At 34.2% G+C, this 24,603-nt stretch overlaps 1 protein-coding gene and 1 pseudogene across 4 annotated transcripts in view; one reads left to right on the forward strand and one right to left on the reverse strand.

Annotated features, from left to right (window-relative positions):
• EEA1 (early endosome antigen 1) overlaps positions 1-24,603 on the reverse strand; it is a 112,066-nt gene that overhangs the window by 41,452 nt on the left and 46,011 nt on the right. For all 4 annotated transcript variants that reach the window (XM_072773064.1, XM_072773065.1, XM_072773063.1 and 1 more), the window contains 5 exons: positions 22,040-22,156; positions 15,245-15,583; positions 8,730-8,879; positions 7,602-7,721; positions 1,226-1,429 (listed from right to left, as the gene is read on the reverse strand). In XM_072773064.1, the coding sequence (XP_072629165.1) occupies positions 1,226-1,429; positions 7,602-7,721; positions 8,730-8,879; positions 15,245-15,583; positions 22,040-22,156 (930 nt within the window). The remainder of the gene's footprint in view (positions 1-1,225; positions 1,430-7,601; positions 7,722-8,729; positions 8,880-15,244; positions 15,584-22,039; positions 22,157-24,603) is intronic.
• Positions 20,573-20,645, forward strand: LOC140603248 (U6 spliceosomal RNA; annotated as a pseudogene).

Genomic DNA, 24,603 nt, shown 5'->3' on the forward strand with positions numbered 1-24,603 from the left:
TTTTACTAAATGTCCCCCAAGTGTTCAACTACGTCTTTATTCCCTTGCTGGAACCTGAGCATCTCCCAGTCCTGACCACGTCTCAGTTTGCAGCTTCCTAGTAACTGCTCACGGCCCAGCCTCACGGAATCCCACCGTGCCAATGCAAAGTGCTGCAGCCAGCTAAGGACCCAAGTGAATACCTCAGTAGACTGCTGGGGCTGCTCTCTCCCCTGGCCCCACCCCTCTCTGATAGTCTGTCCTGCACAGGTGAGGTGCCCCACCCTTTGTGAACTCGTCTCTCACCCCTGACTGCAGTGGGACTGCTGTGCTCCCTGGAACCCCCCAACCTGCACCACAGTCTGGAAAATGTCTCCAAGTCAGAAACTAGAATGATCAAAAGGTTCACTTCCCTTGCTTCTCCTGAATCAAAGCCCCACACTGCTTATTGTACAGTATCTGGAAGCGGTGGTTTTACACATTTTTTCCCTACTTTTCTAGTCATTTATGGTGATAGGACCAAATAGGTATTTGTTACTCCAACAAGGCAGGAAGCTCAAGTAGATAGGTTTGTTTTTATTTATTCTCTTAAAAAGAATTAGAAAAGTGCCATTACCTATTGATGTTTTGTTTTACAATGGTCTCATTTAGATACTTATAACTCTCTTATTGGACAATTCTTCCAAAAAAGTAACTATAAATTCTTTCAGTTTGAAAATATATTAAGTAAAATTTTGTAAATTTCTCTTAAACTACATATAAGCAACTTACCAAAATTATTATTAGCTATGTATTTCACAGACATATAATGACCAAAATATAAGTAACTAGTAAGCCTGCATATTAACCAATACATAGTGACAACTAACAATTAGTACTTTCAGTTTATAAATATACGTTGTTATTCATTCTTTTTTCAAAACATCACAAAATGCCATGAGGCAAGAATGCACTGTTAATAACATCTCTAATTTTCTAATGAGCTGATGACAAGGTGAAATGATTTGCTTGTGGTCACACAGGTAAAAAGTTACATGCTGGGACATGAACTGAAACTTTGTCAGATTATGCTAACTTACTTTTACTACAATAGCAACTACCTCTAAGGTAAATGAGATGTTATTTGTCAAAAAAAAATAATACTTAAAAAGTACTAAAAATTACCAGAATGAAGAGTCATTTAAATAAAGCACTTAGTAAGATTTACAAACCCAATTTTAGAAACAGAATCATTTGTCATGCTTACTTGTTCCTGTAAGTTGTGGTTTTTTTCTTGTAACTGGTTAAGAACAGCAGTCTCTCCTTCACCAGCCTGAATTTTTGCATAAAGATCTTCTCTTTCTTTTTCTAGTAAGGAAATATTTTCTTTACTTTTCTGTAGTAAGGCTTCAAGGTTCTGGATCTTTTGGTCTTTATCACCAATTTGACGTAGTACTTGTTCTAAATCATTCTGTAAAGAAGTGAAAACTACTACCTTAAGGATAAAGAACTTAAAAAATTATTCCTCAACAAAATGATAATACATTTTACAACTCAAACTCTTAGTCTTACATTTTTTAGTTGCTCATTACATTTTAACATGGTAAACTTAAATAATTAGAACTATGTATTTAAAAATATAAATCTGTATTATTGATAATAAACTAGAATTTAACTAAAAACAAAAAAAACAACAAAAAAACCTTCAATTAGCCACATTCTTACTCTAACATTCGGTCCTACTGCCCACTATTATTCTTGTTTAACCCATTTCAGACCTATGAGACTCTCCTCATTCCTTAGCATACCAGGCACACTCCCACCTCAGGGCCTTTTTTTGCACTGTTTCTGCTATCTAGAAAGAATACCTTTCCCACAAAGTCACATGGCTCATCCCCTCTCCTTCAAATGTTTGTTCAAATGTCACTTAATCAGGCCTACCCTAACCATTACATTTAAAATTGCAGCCTTTCGGGGTGCCTGGGTGGCTCAGCAGTTAAGCATCTGATTCCTGATTTTGGCTCAGGTCATGATCTCAGGGTCTTGAGATTGAGCTCCACATTGCTGTGCTCAGCAGGAAGTCTGCTTCTCTCCTTCACCCTCTGCCCTTCCCCCTAACTCATGCATGCACCTGTTCACTCTTTCTCTAAAATAAATAAATCTTTAAAAAAATAAAATAAAATTCCAGCCTTTCCCAATACTCCTTCTCCTGAATGTTTTTTCCATATCCATAGCACTCATCTTTTAAAACACTAAATAATTTACTTATTTTTCATTTTTATTTGTCTTCCTCCACCCCCTCACTAAAATGTATGCTCCACAAGGTGAGGATGTTTGTCTGCTTTATTCATTGATGTATCCAAGATACATATGCTCTAAGATATTTGTTGAATGAAGTGAGAAATAAAGAACTGCACTCTAATACACACACTCAGGAAGGCTCACTTCAATATTCCAATAGGGCTCTTCTATTGATATATCAAAGGACCACTTCTTTTACTCTACCAAGGGCCTAAATGTTACACAGAGCAGGGTGCATTAGTCCGCACCCAGACAATGCCCATTAATATTCTGGAGCTATCTAACCCACAGCCTTTGGCTTGATCCAATCATTCTAAGACAGCCAGAGAGAACCTTTCCCTAGAATCAGGCCCTAACAAGCCCCTCTGCAAACCTTATAGTACACCACACTATCTTGCTCAAACAGAGTCAGCAACCACCAGGTACTCTCAATAATTTGCACCAGTATTGCACCATCTGAGACCACTTTCAAACATGTTTCTCATCTCCCTAAGTTTCAATCACAAAATGATGAAAGGCACCCTAACCTTTCTGTTCTTATTCTCTAACTCCTGCCACTAATGACCCCTTTTTCCACATCCCACTCATCATCTGGAACCACAGCTCCAGGCCTAAGCTTTTTTCCAAAACAGTCACTCTATTTCCAAGTCAGATGTGAAATTTGGTTCACTCTTTACAGATGATGATACCTCCTTAACACTATCAGATACATAAGGACCATTCTGCTAGGCAAGCAACAGAGATTGATTCCTTCCTGGTTTTTCACCCCAAAACTCTCCCCATCATGTAAAAACTTCATGCTGCTTTGAGGAATATGTCACTCATTTATTCTAACCTCTATTCTGTGTTGCTATCATCTATAAACCCCTACCTCATTCACTGAAGACTTGAGACCTGATTTAGTTTTTCTCTCAATCCCAATTTCTGCCAATTTCCTGGGAAACACAAAATACATAGAGAATTAAGAGCACAGCCTCAAATATTCATATCATCTTAATTCCTGGACCTTTACTCATCCTATTCAATCACTCACGCGTAGGATCTTGTAATCACTTGAAATTGTACCAGATGAAAAATTTCAACTCTCCTACTCTATGGCCACAACTTCCTGACCATGTTCCAACTTCATGACCTCATTTCTGTTCTTCAATGTCAAAGAGACATTGATCTCAATTTTCTTCTAGTGTATATAGCTTACATCTCATTTCTCTTTCTGAACCTAATATAATGGATATGGACTAACCTTAACTATTCTCTTAGCTATTCAACATTCTCCAATTGCTTTCACCTCCAAATTCCCAACACAGCCACCCAAAAAAAGGCCCAATCCTAGATCAATATTATAATCTATAATATTATAATCTGCTGACTCCATACCTACATTTCCAAGTACTGTTAGAGCAAAATCATAAATCTTCAAAGATTGCTGCCACTACAGCGTTCTAGAGTCCAACCTCCATTATACTTGTCAATCCTCTCACTTGACTAAGGTTCTCATTCTCAAATATTTGCCTCAGTAACTACTTAAAAGCCTCAAAATTCTCTCCAGATTCTTAATCTCTGCCTGCCTTTCATTAAACCATTACCATCGCCATCTTTATCCAAAAGAAAGGGAGAGGTGGGTGAAGTTTTAGGGGTGATGTGCCTTGATTTTCAATCCCCTTATCTATAAAAATAGGTAGATAGATCCGTATTTGTTTTCTCAAACTTCAAAGAATATCCTACAAAAGAAGATAAATTTTACCACCACCCATTGTTCCTATTACCTCACAGTTTTTTTTTTTACTTCATAGTTTTTCAATACCTTATTATTACTTCAGTCACCTTTCCTTCAATATGCTCAACCATTCCCTCTCTACCAGTCCCTTTGTCCTAGACTATAAACATGTTCGAGTATCTTTTTTTCTTTTTTCTTTTTTTTTTAAAGATTTATTTTTATTTATTTATGATAGACATAGAGAGAGAGAGAGAGAGAGAGAGAGAGAGAGAGAGAGAGGCAGAGACACAGGCAGAGGGAGAAGCAGGCTCCATGCCGGGAGCCTGACTCGGAACTCGATCCCGGGACTCCAGGATCGCGCCCTGGGCCAAAGGCAGGCGCGAAACCACTGAGCCACCCAGGAATCCCCCGAGTATCTTTTTTTCAAAAACGCTTCCCAGACCAAACTCCACTCATTTCTGCCCAGTTTTTATACAATTCATATTTAAATTTCAAAAGAAATTCAAATTCACTTTTCCAACTCCCCCATCTCTCATTTACTCATCAAAAAGCAGCTTGTTAAATTATGTTTAACAAGGTCAATGACTTATTAACATATAAGAATATATACTTACAACATACAATTACAGTTTAATGGACATTTTTCACTTATCATACTTGGCAATCCCCACTACACATCCACATTGGAAGCTGCTGATTACTCCCAACCTTTGACTCTCCTCACTCTTTTGACTTCCACTCTGCAGGTTCTCCTTAATTACTTTGATCATTCTCCTTCTTTGGGCTGTTCTTCCTCCATTCATCCATGCCATTAGGTGCTAGTATTTCCCAGAAGTTCTGTGTTACCAGTTATCTGTTCTCCTCATTACACTCCCTCCCCGGATGATCATATCTATTCTAATAATTCCATTTACTCCGTATATACTGATGTTTCTCACAGCTAATACATACATACATATATATATACACACACACACACACACATATATATGTATGTATATATATATTAGCTCACAGCTATATATATATATACATACATATATATACAGCTAATACATACATATATATATAATACATACATATATATATGTATATATATTAGCTCACAGCTATATGTACAAATATAACATGGTTTTCTCCTCCAAGCTTTAAATAAATATATCCTATAGGTTCCTCAACCATGTCCAAACCTGAACTTATCATGGTGAAGTTTTAGCCAATGAAATGGGCATCTGTCTCACATCCACTCACACAGTGGATGACACCTCCATTTACCATGTACCCAGTGTTATCTATCTGGAAGTCATTCTCTCTCTCATTCCCTACTAATAATTCCCTAATTATTAAGTCCTACTTATTTTCTGCTCAAGTATTACTCAGATTTGCCCTATGACATCTTTTAACAATTGCTTGAAATAAGGACATTATTATTTTTCATCTAAACTACTGCATATATTTGTCTTTTGGCTGAACTCCTGCTTCAGAATATTCCCTCTGAAATCTACTTTTCACACAAACACAGCAATGACCTATTTAAAAATCAAATCTGGCTACAGCAGTTCTATCTTGAGACCTTCAATACCTTTCTATCTTCAAAGATAAATGTCGCCCAAGACCTTCTATAAAACTTACTCATGTCTAATGCTCTGGCCTCTACTCTAACTAATCTCTAAGTTATATTTTAAGCTTCAGCAAAACCTAAAAGTTTAGTTCATGTCAGCTTTAGTATCCTTGTCCTTTTAACTTCTATTTGGAACATACTCCTTACTATCATCATCTTCACGACCCAGAAACCATCTGCACATCCTTTGCAAAAGTGCAATCAAATTGTCACTTTTAAGAGGTTTCCAATGATTGCTCTTTTCCAGACTCTATCTCAGATAACTGCCCTCTGTGCTACCATAGTAATCTTCTATACATATATTCATCTATAACAACACTGATTACATCTCTTTAATTAATTTTAGGACTTTTAATGTTTCCATAATGAAACACTTTGCCTGGCCTCTTTGCCATCCTTTTCTTATTCTTCCCCAGAGAATGAGAATTTAACTAACTGAAAGTTTAGAATAAGGAACTAAAGCATGTTTAACTCAACCCCTTGCTCTCCCCTCAGTCTAAGAGACAACCTGCCTAAAGTTATTGAAAGCTTGTCATTTTCAGCTTGGTCTGTGACCAGATGAATAAATTTAACTCTGGGGTATACTATAAAAAAGCACACTTGGGGGTGCCTGAGTGGCTCAGTGGTTGAGTGTCTGCCTTCAGCTCAGGTCGTGATCCCAGGGTCCTGGAGCCTGCTTCTCCCTCTACCTATGTCTCATCACTTATACCCCTTTCTCATCACTCATACCACTCTAGTCACTGGCTTCCTGATATTCCTTAAACATGCTCCTGCCTTACAGCCTTTTAATGTACTGGTGCTCTCTCTGATATCCACATGTCTCACACCCCCCCTTTCTTCAGGCCTTTCATCTTCTCTGCCAATCTTATCTAACACTGCAGCACCCCTTCCAGCCTCCCAGATTCTTTCTACTCCCTGTCCCTTTTGCATCTCCATAGCACTTGTCACCATCTAACACTACATATTTTGCCTACTTACCTTGGCTTTTCTTTTGTCTCCCTCACTAAACTCCATGAGAGCAGATAGCTTTGTCTATTTCATTTGCTGCCATATCCACAAAATCATTTCCTTAGCCAAGAGTAGACATGAATACACATTTGTGACCCAATAAATGAAATAACAAGTAAATGAGTACAATATTTTTATCTCTATCCATCTGACTCCCATCCCACTCTCCAAACTCAGAAGGGTAAGATAGACAAGTTACTTACAGCCTCCTTTAAATTCCAACATTGTTTCTGTGTGCACATCATTAGACTGCCATTTTCTAGAAGGCAGGCACTGTGTCTTACTCATCTCTTTATTTTCAGTGCTTACCAGTGCCTGACATATATAGCTAAGTAATATTCAATGAATTAATGAAAGACTGAAGGGATAAATGAACATCAAATTCAAATTCATTTCAAACACTTGGGTACCCTCTTCCCCTCACTGTAACAAAACAAAAATTTTACTTCTTTCAATCTTCTAAGGTACACTATAGAATCTATATAAATTTAACCCAATCTCTTATATTTTCTATACCTACAATTCCAAAGTTCATATGATAGCTCTGAAGCAGGGAAAGATGGGACAAATAAATATCAAGTTCTACTGTAGAAAACACAAAATGTTCTTTTTTACTGGGCTAACTAAATCAGGAAATTTTATTTGCAGTTTTTAAATTTTTCAAATATGGTATTTTTAAACTAATAAGTAATAATTTATTTTGTATACATAATTTAAATATATTTTATTTAAATAAACTTAATAGGTAAATTTATTTAGTAAAGAAATTTAATAAAATTTAAATATTTTATATGAATATGTCTACTTATAATAAGTCTAGTTATAATTTTAAAATAGAAAATTTCAAAATAGCAATTGAAAGAAACAGAGTTTCAAATTATCCAGATACTGAAAACTATCAAAACTATTCACAATCAAGTTTTTTGCATTATACAGTTTTACCACAAAAAAAGAATAATGATTTGGTTAATTTCTGTTTAAAAGGCTAATATTTACCTGAGCTTCTCGAAGTTTTGCTGTAGTGCTTTGCTGAAGAGCTTGTTGTTCTTGATGCTGTTGCTTCATTTTATCTAATTGATGCTGCAATTCTGTAGAATTTGTTACTTTTTCCTTCAACTTAAAAAAAATGTAGACTGTCAGTTGACAATTTAAAGGCATAATGCTATCATTCATAAAGATCTGGCATTACTTTAATTCTCAAAATTCTCAAGTCTGAAGAAAAAAACCTAAATTCTGACAATATATAAAATCAACTTTAAAAGCAGTATCTATTACTTATAGAATCTTAATCTCATGATTATGAAAGCATTCTCTGGGAATAGACTCTAACCCTAAGAATAGAATTCTTTCCCCAGGTTGGCATTTAGTTTATTAATGCTTTTTGTATACTAATATGATCAAGGAATTGATTATATACAGATTTTTTGTAATAATAATCTAAACCATAGTATCAATATTAGTTTTATTTTTTTCCACAACATTATCACTGCTTACTAGAAAATAATGGGGTCATCTACCACAGCTAAGATTCTGAATCTAGAATAAAATCTATTGATGAAGTTACAGATTTTAATTCTCAATGTTTGTTCAATCCTAGTAAAAGAAATAATTTAACAATGATAACTTTTACTTTAACCAATAGTTACCATTTTTGGCAACACCTTTAATTAGGAGAGCATTCAATTTTATGCTTAAATTGTAAAAGTGAAAATTCTTAAATGTAAACTCAAAATTTATATGCACCCAATATGTGTCATTAAAGATCCTCACTGTGTTCCTGTTAAGCTGTTTTATTGGGAAGTTGTTCTTACTGGTTAGGAAGACTCCTCCCTTTCATCAGCCTCAAAAAGGTTGATCCCCAGAATCTATCTTGCCTAAAGCTAAAAAAGTAGTCTTCTTATAACACATTTTAGTTGAGAACTTTAGAGAATACAGTCACAACAAAATGACTTAATACAGTTAATAATAAGTAAGATGTTTGTAGTGAGGAAAAATAAATGTCAATTTAAAGTTTAAAAAAAATGTCCAATTAAAGCTCTTGAAAAAAACTGAACCATAATAATACTTAAGATGCCTCTAATCTATCAATAAACTACTATAAACTCATTTGATGTGTTAGCTTACCTGTTCTTCTAAACGAGAAAGTTTGAGCTGTAGATCAGCCACTTGTTGTTCTTTATCCATCAATTTTTCACTTGAAAGTTGTCTCTGTTCCTTTAGCCTACCATGAGCTTCACCTAGTTGACGTTCTGTCTCCAGAAGTTTGCTATGTAACTTTTAAAAAGAAAATAGTTTGTATAGTACATATATACTATACATCATCCCCACATCACTAACACTACCTACCTACTTTCTTTTTTTTTAGATTTATTTATTTATTTATGATAGACATGAGAGAGAGAGAGAGAGAGAGAGAGAGAGAGAGAGGGGCAGAGACACAGGAGGAGGGAGAAGCAGGCTCCATGCCGGGAGCCCGACATGGGACTCGATCCCGGGACTCCAGGATCACGCCCTGGGCCAAAGGCAGACGCTAAACCGCTGAGCCACCCAGGGATCCCCACCACCTACCTACTTTCTAAACAATGTTTTCTTTTTACCAATATAAGTATAAATCTTAATTTTCATATACTTTGGAGGAACCTAAGATTCAACTGAATTTTAATCACATAAATTATGATGGATCACATAAAACTGTGATTAAACATCACAGCTTTAGGGTTTTTTTGTTATTCTAAACAACAACAACAACAACAACAACAACAACAACAACAACAAAATTACAGTGAACCAAAGGCTCTTATTTGGACTTGGGTGTTAGAAGCATTTGAGGAACCTAATAAATAAAATAATAATAATAAAATAATAATAAAATAAAATTTAAAAATCAAGATGCTCAGGGCACCTGGGTGGCTTAGCAGGTTAAGCTTCCAACTCTGGATCTCAGCCCAGGTCTTGGTTTCAGGGTTATGAGTCCAGTTAAAAAATAATAAATAAATAAATAAATAAATAAATAAATAAATAAATAAATAAATAAATAAATAAATAAATATCGATCAATCAATCAACACACTCACACCTATTCCACAGTATTTTTTTTAATTTCAAGTGATTGTTTTTTCATAGTTATGTACCACCACAATTTACTTCCTAAATCTGAGTATTGAATAGAGCATATAGCAATCCCAAATCCTTGAACTGGCACATAATTTCCAAATAAAGGAGAAGAAAGACTATTTTTTAAAAAACCATTAGGTGGCTTCATTCATTAACTTTAAAATTGCCACCCCGTTAAAACTAAAGGAGAGATCTGTCCTAGAGCTAAGAACCATCACTTTCTCAAATTCTTTATTTTTCTCTAATAGTACCAGAAATCGTAGATCCATTTAAAAAAAGAAAAAAAGCTTGTATTAATTTCAGAAAAATTACTTCATGAGTGCTGGGAATATAGAATGAAAATGAACTGTATGATATTTTTTAAAGTTGCAAAACATTTAGCAAGGCTTACACATTAAGAGTGTTCCTACATACCAGCCTTATAACACATGCAAAGGCATGTGCCTCAGCAAAATTAAAAATTAATAACACCCTGTACAATTGCTTTCAATTAAAACTATTCATGTTAAATGTGAAAATATTAACATGTGTCATGTTTATACTTATATGTGCTACACATGCATATTTCTCCATAAAAATTCATATTTGGTCATGATCAAAGTTCTATCAGAAAAGTGGACACTCACTATTCTCTTATGCTGTGAAACAACCTGTGGCTATTAGAATATACTCTATCCTTAATAAAGAAAACTAATGTTAATTTTTTTATTTTATTTTTTTCTAAAGTTAATTTTTTTTTAATTTTTATTTATTTACTTATGATAGTCACAGAGAGAGAGAGAGGCAGAGACACAGGCAGAGGGAGAAGCAGGCTCCATGCACCGGGAGCCTGATATGGGATTCGATCCCGGGTCTCCAGGATCGCGCCCTGGGCCAAAGGCAGGCGCCAAACCACTGCGCCACCCAGGGATCCCTCTAAAGTTAATTTTTAAAATAAAACATGTTTTCATCTAACTAAAACAAGTCTAAGAGAATGCATTTATTTTAATCTTGTCCTTAGCCAGCACTCTGACATCTTTCTTCTTATGCCTCTTCTTAAAATGCAGTGGATTAGCTCTATAAAGTAAGTTTCAAACCTTCTCACTACAACAATTAGGCACAATTCTAATATGCAAAAGCAAAGGAGGCCTTCAAGGTAAACTCATTTTACAAGCACCTAGACTGTGTGATCTCTTACAAACTGGCATCACTCACATCTAGCGTCTTAAACTTGCTGGATAAGAATCTCCGCTGATGAAGAGGTACAAACTTTGGTTATAAAATAAGTCAGAGAGATGAAAAGTACAGCATAGCAAATGCAATCAATAATATCGTAATAAAACAGTAGAGTGCCAGATGGTGACTACACTTATCATGGTGAGCATTCATTAACATACAGATTTTGCCAAATCACTATGTCGTACACACACCAAAAAATAATAATAAAAGAATCTTCTGATATCATTGTTAATACACAGATAATCAGACTCCTTCCATGTAAGATTAGATTTAATACATTTAAGCTAAAGCCCAGAAATCCATGTTTTCATAACAACAATCAGATGATGTTCAGCTTCAGGAAACTTTAGAAATCCCTTGCCAAAAAGTAATACTTTGAAAAGGAGTAGTTTTCAAGCTCAACAGCACAGTACAGTTAATTACAGGGGAAATGTCTGAATATGCCAGTGCCCAGGACTATACAAGAGATTATGATTTAATTGGACCAAGGGAGGCCTTGATATTGCTAATTTTTTAAATCTCCTCAGGTAATTCTGACGTGCAGACAGAACCAAGAACCAACCAAATTAAAGAGCACTATTGCTCTGAAGTGAAGATTTACTAAAGGGATGAGAAAAAGGGATATGTACTATAAAGTCTCAAAAAAGGCCATCAAAGGGTAGGAGCAGGCCAAAAATCACTTAAACAATGATGCCTATACCATTGTAGAGTAAACATGTTAAAGAAAATGAGGTTAAATCAACAGTAAAAATAGTAAACACTGAAATTATTAATAGAATAGTCTACCCTATTTTGAGATACACATATATATGTATATACTCCATAATAAATTCAATTTGTACACCTATATATATAATTCTTTACTCATTATATTGCTAACAATATCTACTAAGTGCCAAACTCTATTCTAAATGCAAATATTAACTAAGGTGGGCTGGTGCTTAACAAAATCCATCAACACATGGGGTGCCTGGGTGGCTCAGTCAGTTAAGCCTCTGCCCTCGGCTCAGGTCATGATTCCAGGGAGCCTGCTTCTCCCTCTCCTTTTGCCACTCTATGTTCGTTCTCCCCCTCTCTCAAAATAAATAAATAAAACATTTAAATCAATCAATCAACCAATCAATCCACTATGCTATTCAAGATGCAGGTTAGATAATTTTAAAAAATTAAAATGATGACAATCTGGGATCCCTGGGTGGCGCAGCGGTTTAGCGCCTGCCTTTGGCCCAGGGCGCGATCCTGGAGACCCGGGATTGAATCCCATGTCAGGCTCCTGGTGCATGGAGCCTGCTTCTCCTTCTGCCTATACCTCTGCCTCTCTCTCTCGCTCTCTCTCTCTCTCTCTTTCTCTGTGTGTGACTATCATAAATAATAAATTTTAAAAAATAAAAAATAAATAAAAAATAAAATGATGACAATCTGATTTTAAATTACGTAACATCATTATTTACACATCTATGGCTATTTACACATTTGTGCTCATAGACACAAATATGAAGAATATAGGCTGCTTTGTCTTCTTTTGTTGACAGTTGCCAGCTATCTACTTTGTCACTACTGAAATCGGTGCTAAGGACACAATAGAGAGCAAAATAAACCCAGTTCATGCCTATACTCTTTAAGAATATAAAAAAAAAAAAGGTTTAAGGTGAGATTTATTTCCATCCTTCTAATAAATATTTGCTGAAAGCCCTAAATACACAGGCTGACAGAGTATAAAATAAATTTCTCACATTAAGGAGTTCATAGTCCAAGGGGAATGGTAGACAACATGCAAGTAAACAAAAAACTAATTATACAATGTAGTGTTATAAAGAAGAATAAAAAAGCCTGCTGAAATAAAAAAGGGGTCCAAAATATATGGAAAACAAGCTATTTAAATGGAGCAGTCCTGAAGTTTTTATTGATGAAATGACACCTGAGCCAGCCTTTTGAAGAACCGAAGTCAAGGGCACACTAAGAAAAAAAAAACATGGGCAAAGGACCTAAGGCAGGAAAGTGCTTGGAGCATTGGTATGTTTGAGGAACTAAAAGGAGATCAACATAGCTTAACAGTGGTAGGAGATGAGTTTGAAGACACAGTGTGGGCGATGCTACATGCAGAACTCACAAGCCAAAGTAAGATATCTGGATTAATTTCAAAGTGTAATGCAAAGCCACTGTAAGCAGACAAAGTGATATCCTTCATGTTTTAAAAAGATACCTCTGCTTCTTCATGGAAAACAGATTAAAGAGGTCAAGAGAAGGAAAACGTTACGAAGGCCAATAAAGTAGCTTAAATTAAGAGCAGGAGCAGTGTAGATGATGAAAAGTGTATGAGACATATTTTGAAGGAAGAATGCTTAAAGAAAGAAGATAAATGGTATCACTTGAAGGTCTTCAGTGTAACTTCTTTATTTATCACAGAATTGTGACTAAACCACTAATCACATGTTCAAGTCTTTATCTAAAAATATGTTTGAGTAGGTTCTCAAAAATTCCTCATGCTCCTCATCCCACTGACAACCAAATAAAGCCCAAATTCCTCGGCCTGCTATTCAAGACCCCACATAATAAGGTTCCAAATGCTCTTTCCAATCACAATAGTCCACTTCTATTACACACACTCTATATTAAGAGATATACTTTCCTAGTTCTTACAATACTTTCCTGACACTAGTTTACTCTCACTAATTCTTCCTCCTGGAAGATTCTCCTACCTCCAAACTTGTCAATATCTACAGAATATTCATTATTTCATGTACCACCTCTGTTTTACACAAAGCTTTTCCTGATCAAATAACTGGATAAAATAATCACACAAATGAAGTACTGTGGGGGAAGAAAACAAATGAGGAACTCTTCCAAATTCCTATCCTATATGGGATCATTTTATTATAATCCTCACATTCTTTCATATAGGATAGTTCTTGCCTTATCCTCAATGAGATTTCACAAAACCATTTAAGGTAAGTATGGTTTCCTTTTTTCAGTTCTACATCTCCCAACAAATAAAACATGATGTCTTTTGGAAACCATAAATGCCAAATTTTGTTTATGTGAAATGAACATCATATATCTAAGTTATTCACTAAAACATCTGCTGATTAACAATCAATGTGAATGGGGTACCCGGGTAGCTCAATTGGTTAAGTGTCTGACTCTTAATTTTCAGCTCAGGTCATGTTCTGAGGATCATGAGATCTAACCTCACATCAGGCCTTGTGCTTCATGCACAGTAGGTTTGAGATTCTTTCTCTCCCTCTCTTTCTTTGCCCCTTTTCAGCTCATACTTGCGTGCTCTAATAAATAAATAAATTTAAAAAAAAAAGCAATGTGCCAAGTAGTGAAAATAAAAAATGAGTAAGACATGGTCTTTGTACCCAAAGAGTTCAGAATCTAGTAAGGAAAGACACATAAGTTATGATAATATACTATACTGTGGCAAGTGAAACAATCAAAATATATACATGCTTAAGCCAACATTAGGAGGTCAAAGGAGGGAGAAATGGCAATGTTCAGAAAAGGACTTCTAGAAAAGTGACAAGTGAAGTAAGTGATGTGTTCAGCAAGGAGAAGAGGAATAAGAAAACTATCTCAGGCCAAGAGACAGAAGGACTGATGCCATAAAAACAAGGATCACTACCATTTAAGTGAAAATAGTTGAATGTTATCAAAAAAGTGGCTGAAGCCTTCAGTGTCCCCTAAATTTCCATTTTTCAATCAATTTTTAATGTTACCTATAAGAAATAAGAATACAGAATTTAAGTTTGATATTATTATAAAAATAGTTAAGACTAACATGGTTTTTGTTTTAAAATATCTAATTTTTATATTATTAGTTTAAGTTTAACCATAATTATATTTTGAAAATTTAGTAACAAGAAAAGAAAAAAGATAAGAATTTCTACAGTAAAGAATGATCAACAATTTGAATTAATTACAATGAACTAATATATGCTGAGTACCTCCCATGTGCCAGGCACCATCCTAAGTAATTTATAGGTTATTAACTCATAAACACTTCACAGGAATACTATATAATGAGGGCTAATATTTTTTTTCTCATTAAGGAAAACCGAAATTAAAGGAAATGAAATCTGACTCAAAACTATCAGTTGTGAAAATTAAGAGTCAATTTTTCTTAATTACAATATTTTTGTAATTTAAAATTGTATTAACACGATTAATTAATTGTATTTTTAATTTAAAAGTTAATTTTTTTAAATGACAGTATTTTTTTAAGAACTATATTATGGTCAAATAACTATCAAGCACACTAAGAAACCATAGGAGGAGTTACAATAAATAAAAGCAACATCTCTTACTTGATTAACTTCACTTTGGAGTTGTAACCCATGCTGGTCTTTTTCTTCTCTTTGCTGTTGTAGCTGTTTAAATTCAGCCTTAAGATGCTGGTACTTAGTCTCCACTTCTGATAATTCTTCTTTGAGCTTTTGTGTAGCTTCTCCCTTTTCACCTAGTTCTGCTTGTATTCTCTGCAGGGAGGTTTCAGATGCAGATAATCTTGACTGAAGTTGCTGACAATCTAGATCTTTTTGATGAAGGCTTGCTTGTATATTCTTTCTACTCACACATTCTTCATTATGTTTCTCCTCTAACTGAGTGAACTCCAGTTCTTTCTTCAGCAACTTTTCAGACAAATTCTGAAATATCAATGTAAAAATTTCCTTTGCTAATATTTGCAATTATTCTAATTATTCAATCTTTATAGCAGTACCATCAAAATTAGTCAAAACTGCAATATAAAAACAGCGAACATATTCTAGCCAAAAAGGATTAAATTATTGCATGCTAACTTATTTTATTTTTGGTCCACTTGGCTAAACTCTACTAATATAATTTAAGAATTACCAACAAAATTTTGACATAAAGTCAAACACTAAAATCTGCTGGATTTCTTAGGGTATGCAACATATTTTTATTCTACCATTTGAGTTAAATATTAAAACTACCTTCCACCATCAAAAATTATTTTGAATAACAATATCTAATGACAATTCTGATTTGGGGTGTTGTAATTTCATAGTTGATAAGAGCTTTAGCATATCAATATTATTCACTGTTCTGGTATGCAGATGCTACTGATTATTTTTGCTCTTCTTGCTAAACACTTTTTTAAGAGTCATAAGTTTAACTTAAATATCTTTTTAGTTACGTAAAAATAGTGATCTAAAAACAATTTACCCGTCTAATATTTTGTCATGTTACTAATATTTTTAAGTACAAAATATAAAAATGACGCCTCCTCAAAGATTTGGATCGACCAGTCTAATCAAATGTCAAAATCTGGTTTAAGTGGAGGTGTTACAACTAATACTGAATGTTTTAAGTCAATACACTTACACATAAGACATAGATCAGAATTTTGACTCAATTCTGTTAAGAAAGATAACTAAATAGGAAGTCACTATAAGCATCTGACAAGTCAATCTGTGTTAAGCGCCCAGACTGTTGGTTTTGGCTCAGGTTACAATCTCAAGGTTGTGGGATCAAGCCCCATAACATGCTCCAAGCTGGGTATCGATACTACTTAAGATTCTCTCCCTTTCCTTCTGTCCCTCCCCTCCTCTCTCTCTCTCTCTCTCTCAAAAAAAAAATAAATAAAATAATGATAATGATTAAAAATAAATGATTGTTAACTCTAATTCATTACACAATTGTCATTGGGTAAACAAAATTCATTCCTTCTAAATGTTCAGTTCTCTTGATTTCCTCATCAATTATTCACTCAACAGATTATCTCAGAGAAAATTTCCCTGTATTACTCCATTTTTCACTTTGTTACTTGCCCAGGTAATGAGAATGAATGCAAAAGGATGGCAATTCTTTAAAGTTTGCTGGTTTACAAAGGAGTTTCAGAGATCTCATCTCATTTGTTCTTCAAAAGAGCTTGGTGACAAAGAACAAACTGAACTACTATAAATTCCCGACATTTCATATTCTTTTATGCTCTTAGGTGTTCCCGTGCCTTTTGCATATCTAGCTCTCAAAATGAATTGCCATTAACCCCTCTGCCATGTGAAATGTTCCTTAGGATCCCTGAAGATTAAGCTAAAAAGTTGTCTTCTATAAAAGCCTTTCCTGATTTAGTAGGCAGTAAGTTGGGAAAACTTCCACCTTCATCTTGACCCAATGCTGTATCACACTTATCAAATAAAAACAAAAACAACAAACATTGAGGTGCTTACGAAAAGCCAGATACTGGTCTAAGCCTAAGGGCTTAGTATTAATTTATTTAAGACACATATCGCTCCTGAGATACAAGTGGGTAAAATATCATCTCTTAGCAGAAGAGGAAACAAACTTGGAGAGGGTGTCACAGTCAGTGGCAAAGTTGGGATTTAAACATGCCTTTGACCACTGTCCTGCAATATTCCTCAATATGCCACTTTGTAATACAGTAGTAACACACAGCAATAGAACTACTAGCCATAGCTGGCTCTTGCTTCAGACTATCAGCAACTTAATAATAGGACTGCTAGAAAGGGAAAAGTAATAAAAGATGGAAAAGGGGTGAGAGGTGAAACCCAAAAAATTACTCAGTCTCTTACAATGACCTATATTAGTAGCTTTAAGTAAGCATATGATTTTTCCAGAATTTATATAAAAATAATTAAACTGAGCTGCAGAATTGTTTAAATGTCAGAGTATGATTTTTATTAGAAACTAAGAAGGAAGTTTCTTCAATATTCCCCTTTTAAGGTTTCAAAAGCAGTTAATTACAAAACACTTATCTAATGCTGAAGATCTTGACAGTAGCATAAAAGCAATTATTTTTTCCATTCGCTGTATATTAAAATATTATCTATCCACCTTGATGCTGCTGAGCCACACACAAAAACAGCCCAAGGCATTTTATGAAATGGCCTTCATAAGACTATGTGCAAAGACTTCCAAATTCAAAATGTAGATATCACCACTGTCAACAATTATGGTTTGCCAAGGACACAGGGTAGGGAGGGGTGAAAGAGGCAAATTGTAAGGATAATAAGAAAAGGATGCATGTCTGTCCTTACTTTAACTGGTGAGCAAACCCTAAACAGGAAAACATTTTGGAAAAAAAAGTGAGGTCTTATAACTTATATAAGGATTATTAAGATTAATAGAAGATTCTATTATTCCCTAGTCAATAATATTCCAATTTTATCAGACTAAATCATCTTGATTTATATATTATTCATGAAATAGCCATAATACTTCCTTTAATAATACGTGTGTATGTATACATATATACAATTTGTGTTTCATTATCTGACTACACATTTGAGGCTATCAATGTCAAATCATGCCCTTTATTAACAGTTTAATGTTTTAAAATTGCATGACAAATGACACTGATCATAAGCATTCACATCATGTACATATCCTGGTCAGTTTCCGAAAAGTAGAACGTCAACTCTGATCTGAAAGGAATTAAAAATCAAACTGAGGGACAAAAATAAAACTAAATTTTATGTAGATGTCTTCTACATATAGCTTGACAGGAGAAAAAGGGAGGTGGAAGGGTAAATAGGTTTTAATAAGCCAGACAAAAAGATCAAGTCAGCATCAAGAATTGACAAAGAAATGAACAATGGTAAGCATATATTTTGTAAAATTATTTGAGATCACCTATTAAATTTGAACATGTGTGTAGCCTCCAATTCAGCAAATTTACTTGGAAGTACATAACAAAGAAATTTTTAACACAGATGCATGAGATTTGTATGTGAATGTTCATAGCTGCAATATTTATAAGAGCAAGGAAAAATAAAATCTATGTTAAAAAGCAGAGAAGTATGCATAGATCACTTCTACTGCATACCAAAGAATATAACTGTCACACAGAAGGGCATTAATAGTATCAAATTATAAGGTGAGCTAGTTGCTTTTTTCATGAAACACCATTTTTACTGGAAAGAGTAACAGACAAACCATTATATTTCAGACTTGGGTAAGAAAAGAACCTGTCACTTAAGAGAACAGAACTGATACTATAATAAATAATAAATATAGTATAATAATACAATTCAGCTTCCACATGAAGCTTAGACTTTTGGAAAACTTGTATCCATCACCATGAGCTTGACACTTCCTCCTACTTAAAGTCTATTCTAAGATTGACGGTGATATTGGCAAATGATACTGTTTTTATATGGTACAATGAAATCTGTCAATATTTGGAAGATCTGCACAACCAATATTTTCCACCTGACTAATGCATGATGTTATAAAATCATGCACCAGAAAGATCCACTCAAAATGCAAGAAAAACTACTAAATTTAATGTTACAAGTATAAAAATAGCATTGGTATGGTTTCAGACTCTCCGTTGTAACTAACTTTTGAGAAACTATGCCTTATCTAGTTTTGGTATAGTATCAGATAAAAATAGCTATATATCTGAAAAGGTTATTAAGATATTCCTCTTTCCAATTACATATCTATATGAGACTGAATTTTCTTCATACCTTTCAACCATATCACAACAGATGAAATGTAAAAGCAGATATGATAATCCATCTGTTCTAATACTAAGCCAGACATTAAAGAGGTTTGCAAAATATAAAATATTACCATTATTTTTTGTTTGGAAAATATGGTCATTAATATTTAAGAAGGTTCTTAAAATAAATACATATATATTTTTTAAATATATGTTTTAATCTTTAATGTACTAAGTACCCATAGATATAATCCAAAAAATCAAACCTCTTTGGGGTACCTGAGAATATGTAGCATTCCTGAGATCAAAAGTTTGAGAACTACTGGCCAATGGCACAAGCAACAAATTACTCTAAAACTTTGCAGGTAAAAATTATATCTATTATCTCACACAGTTTCTGAGGGTCAGGAATTCAGAAGAGCTTAGCTAGTGGTTCTTCCCCAGGGTTTCTCATGACATTGTGGTTAAGTTGTGGGCCAGAGCTATAGTCTGACAACTTGACAAGAATTGGCAGATCTTCTTCCAAGTTCGTTTATCTGACTGTTGGAAGGAGGCTCGAAGTTTATAGTCAATTTGTTTTTTTTCTCCCTCTACCATGTTCTTTTCTTTGGTGTTTCCTTTGTTATATTTCACCAAAATATTAGGTTCAAGCAAAGCCAACAAATTCACTCAGTAAAGTGTTTAATGACTCCCTACTTCCCCACCACCAAAAAAGTAAAAACATAAAGAAAAATACTAATCAATACCTGCCCTGCCCCCAAACTGTTATCTGTTGCTCATCTATAAAGAAACAAGGTGGGAAATATTAACATTACAAAATACAAAATAATGAACGAAGTTGAATGTCTCACATTCCCTGATTTCAAAACTTATTAAAAGCTACAATAGTCCAAACAGTATGGTACTGGCAAAAAGAAAGACATATAGGGGCTCCTGGGTGACTCAGTGGTTGAGCATCTGCCTTTGGCTCAGGTCATGATCCCAGGGTCCTGGGATGGAGCCTCTTATGGGGCTCCCTGCGGGGAGTCTGCTTCTCCCTCTGCCTAGGTCTCTGCCTCTCTCTCTGTGTCTCTCATGAATAAATAAAATCTTAAAAAAAAAAAAAAACAGACATATAGTATAAGGTATAAGGTATACTATCTGGTATAAGGATAGAGAGCCCATAAACACTCACTCACATACATGGTCTAATGATTTTTAACAATGGGTGCTCACTTTGGCAGCACATATACTAAAATTGGAACGATACAGAGAATATTATTATGGTCCCTGCACAAGGAATTTAAACAATGGTGTCAAAACCATAGGAAAGGACAAGTCTCTCAACAAAAGGTCCATATGCAAAAGAATGAGAGTAAATCCTTACCTTACTCTATTAAAAAAAAAAAAAGTCAAAATGAATCAAAGACCTAAACTTAAGACCTGAAACTATAAAACAATTAGAAGAAAACAGGGAAAAAGCCTCATGGCACTGGATTTGACAATTATTTCTTAAATATGACACTAAAAGCAAAAACAGAGAAACCGGATTATATCAAGTCAAAAACTCAGTGCATCAAAAGTGTGATTGTAATTTATAATAAGGAATATACATTTGGTTTTTCATTCTCATTTCTGGAAGAGCTCCAAAAACCCTTGGAAGTGATAAGAGCAAAGAAAATGTCTTCTGTTATTCATAGCAAAGCCCTTTCAACCACCAATGAGTTCATGTTAATGAAATGATTTTTTAAAAAGCCCCTAACTAAGGATGAGGGCTGATCACCGTGGCAATCAACCGGGATTAAAGGGCTAGAACTTTCAACTGGACCCCCACCACCAACTCCCAACTATCACCAAGACCTCGGGAGGAAAGAGGAGCTGGAAGTCGAATTAATCACCAATGGCAAATAATTTAATCAATCATGCCTATATAAGGAGGTCTCCTTAAAAACCCAAAGGGACAGGGTTTGGAGAGATTCTAGGTTGGTGAACACATAGAAAGCACCCAGAGAGAGCATGGAAGTTCCATGCCCCTTCTCACACAACTTACCCTAAGGATCTCTTCCATCTGGCTGCTCTTGAAGTACCATTTTTTAAATAAACCAGTAGTCTGGTAAGTAAAATGTTTTCCTGTGTTCTGTGAGTCACTCTAGCAAATTACTTAAAGAAAGGGTTGTAGGATGTAGGAGCCTCCTATCTACAGCCATTTGATGCAAAGTACAGATAACAAGATGGACTTTCAATGGGTGTTGGGGTAGGGGCACAGTCTTGTGGGACTAATCTCTTATACTGTGGGATCTGACACTATCTCCAAGTAAATGGTGTCAGAATTGAATTACATTGTATGACACCAACTGGTGTCACAGAACTGCTGTGTGGAGCACTCACACATCTGGTGTCAGAAGTAAAGGTATAATAATACGGTATTGAGATAGAGAAGACAAGACTTCTCAAGGAGAATTTTTTCTTTACAGAAGATGGCCCTGAATGGGTTGTTGTTCAAAAAGTGTAGAGTTTTAGTTCTGCAAGATGAAAAGAGTTCTGGAGATTGATTTCATAACAATGTGAAGGTCCTTAACACTTAAAACCAGAGTAAGTCACATTGTACTTGTGCCAATATATATGTAACACACACAAGATTAAACTTTAAGATACAAATTCAATTCACCACTATATGTAGTATTTAAATTCTTACCTGATTTTTCTGTGTTAATTCATTAAGTGAACTTTTAAGTTTTTGTAGTTCCTGCACATATACAGCAACTTCCTGGGGGCCTTTGGCAAGTTCACTCCTCAGCTGGCTTATTGTAGCCTGAAAGAAAAGAAAGAAAAGAAAGAAAAGGAAGAAAAGGAAGAAAAGGAAGGAAGGAAGGAAGGAAGGAAGGAAGGAAGGAAGGAAGGAAGGAAGGAAGGAAAGAAAAAGAAAAAGAAAAAGAAAAAGAAAAGAAAAATGAAATTAGAGAAAACTAAAATGGAAAAGGAAATAGGAGCATCCAAAGGTTTTTAAGTTACACAGATTTTTGTCACTGTTGTTAAATTGAAATAATACTTAGAAGTTTCAACTCAGTTCTTTTTCCTACCACTCCTATAGCCACCCCACATGTCTGAAAATTAACTTTTAAAATTTATCCAAAATGCACTTCATTTATTTAATAATGCAAGAAATGAAGAGCTGGCATCCTACTTTATGTGTCTGAGTCAGCATCAAACTGTAAATTTGAATTTACTGGCTTTGAAGCTCTATACTTCAATCCTTCTGGATTTAAAGAAGATATGCAAGCTATTGCCTATATTTTCTCCCAATTTCTATCGGATAGTCTTTTCTTTTTACTTTAAAAACATGTTAAATAAATGCAAACATACCATACAGAATCACTTGGAAAGTTGGTAAATCATTTTGACTATAAAGTAAAGTCTTTGTCCAAAGAAGTTACATAGTTTTATTAGATAAAGTTTCATTAAGCTGGGTCACTCCATGATCAGGTATAATGGCTGGACATGAATTTGCTTTAATGCGTTTTAAAATGTTTTAATGAAATTAAGACAATGGTCTGATCATTTAAAAAATAACAGAAAACAAGCAAAGCTCTCGGAAATAGAAACTTCCTTTACATGAGAGTTTCAAACAACTCGAGAGAAAGAGACTAAGTACTGTTTTTAAGTATGGTTTCCTGCAAGTGATATTAACAAAACAACTCTGTATTTCTAATACTGCTTATTGGCTTCACTTATTACATTCCCAAAATTACAATCATTTTTATTGTCTATATTCTTTATTATTAAATAAACTTCACATGAAAAATATAAATTTTTTAAACTTTTTTTTAACACATCAGTAGTTATCTGTATCAAATATTACAAATGAGTACTTTCATTTTCAAGGGAGAAACCTTAGAAGGCTATCAGTTTATCTTGACAATAATGCCAAGAGATCTTCTGGTACTCTTCTTTTGGAAATTCTTCCAGTATGTACAGCACTTTTTGTTTTTTTCAAAGGATTCTTGTTTTTTAAAAGGTATGTATCTTCATCCATGACAGTGCTTTGGCTTAAAGTTTTGGAAACCATCTAGTAAAGGAGATTAAGTAATTGAGCTGAATGATCAAACACTTGGACTTTTATTATTTTAATAGCCCTAAGTTAATGAAATTAGTTTTTTGAGTATTTTCCAAACTGGTTTAAAGTCAGTTAAAAGAGGTTTCAAAAATGTTTTTATGAATGACAGCGTGTCTAAGATATCTTCCTGGCCTGACTTTTTAAGGAAAATATTCATGTAAATAAACCAATTCTGATATGATGAAAAGCAATCTATCACACTGCTTTATAGTTACAGCTTATACAGCATGTTTCAATAATAACAACTGATATATATGTAATATGTTATATGTATATTATATACTTAAAAGAAAGAAATGCTGGGTTTGTTTTCGTTTTTAAGTTTTAAAATGTTTAAAACCCAGCATGGAGCTCAGCGTGGTGCTTGAACTCATGACCCTGACATCAAAACCTGAGCCAAGATCAATAGTCAGATGCTTAACTGACTGAACCACCCAGGCGCTCCAAAGAAGGAAATGTTTAAATATTTATTATTTTTAACTACATTCAAGTTAAAGGTATAACCTAATAACTTCTTTCTTAAACTGATCATGTAAACCTTTTTATTAATATTGGGAGTTTATTTCAATCTAACAACTTTGAATCTCAGATCATTTTCTATTAGTAGCATTACGGGATGTTAATAGAAATATTGGGAACAATTTGGCTATTTTAAATTACTATGTATCAAAGGATTTAGCAAAGTACATAACAAACAGAAATAACAGTATATATTAAGATGCAAATTATGAGTATATTCCATGATTCTGCATTTAAGTTTATAAGATGTAGTAAGCCAAGAGTAAGTAGTATCTTTCTAGTGTCTACCTTGCTGATTAACTCCAACATATAGAAAAAACAAGCAAAATGTAAAGCAAATATATCCAAAAATATTGTTATATTTTATGGTTTTTAGACACATTATGAGTTTATAATTTTAATACCTAAAGAATTAAACATTAGGTGTATCATTTATCCTTTGTACACTAAGTGTATTTATTTAACTAGAATTTTTTAAAAAGCAAGCATTTGAAATTTTTTATTTTACTCAAGGGTGGAAAAAAGAAAGATGTGGGAAGAATTTATACCAAAAGGTATATTTTAGTCATGGGCAAGGAGAGGAGGCGAGTGAATTACAAAACATTCACTTTCTCTGTTGTACATTA

The sequence above is a fragment of the Canis lupus genome, chromosome 13 (assembly GCF_048164855.1).
Source record: "Canis lupus baileyi chromosome 13, mCanLup2.hap1, whole genome shotgun sequence".
NCBI classification, from domain to species: Eukaryota; Metazoa; Chordata; class Mammalia; order Carnivora; family Canidae; genus Canis; species Canis lupus.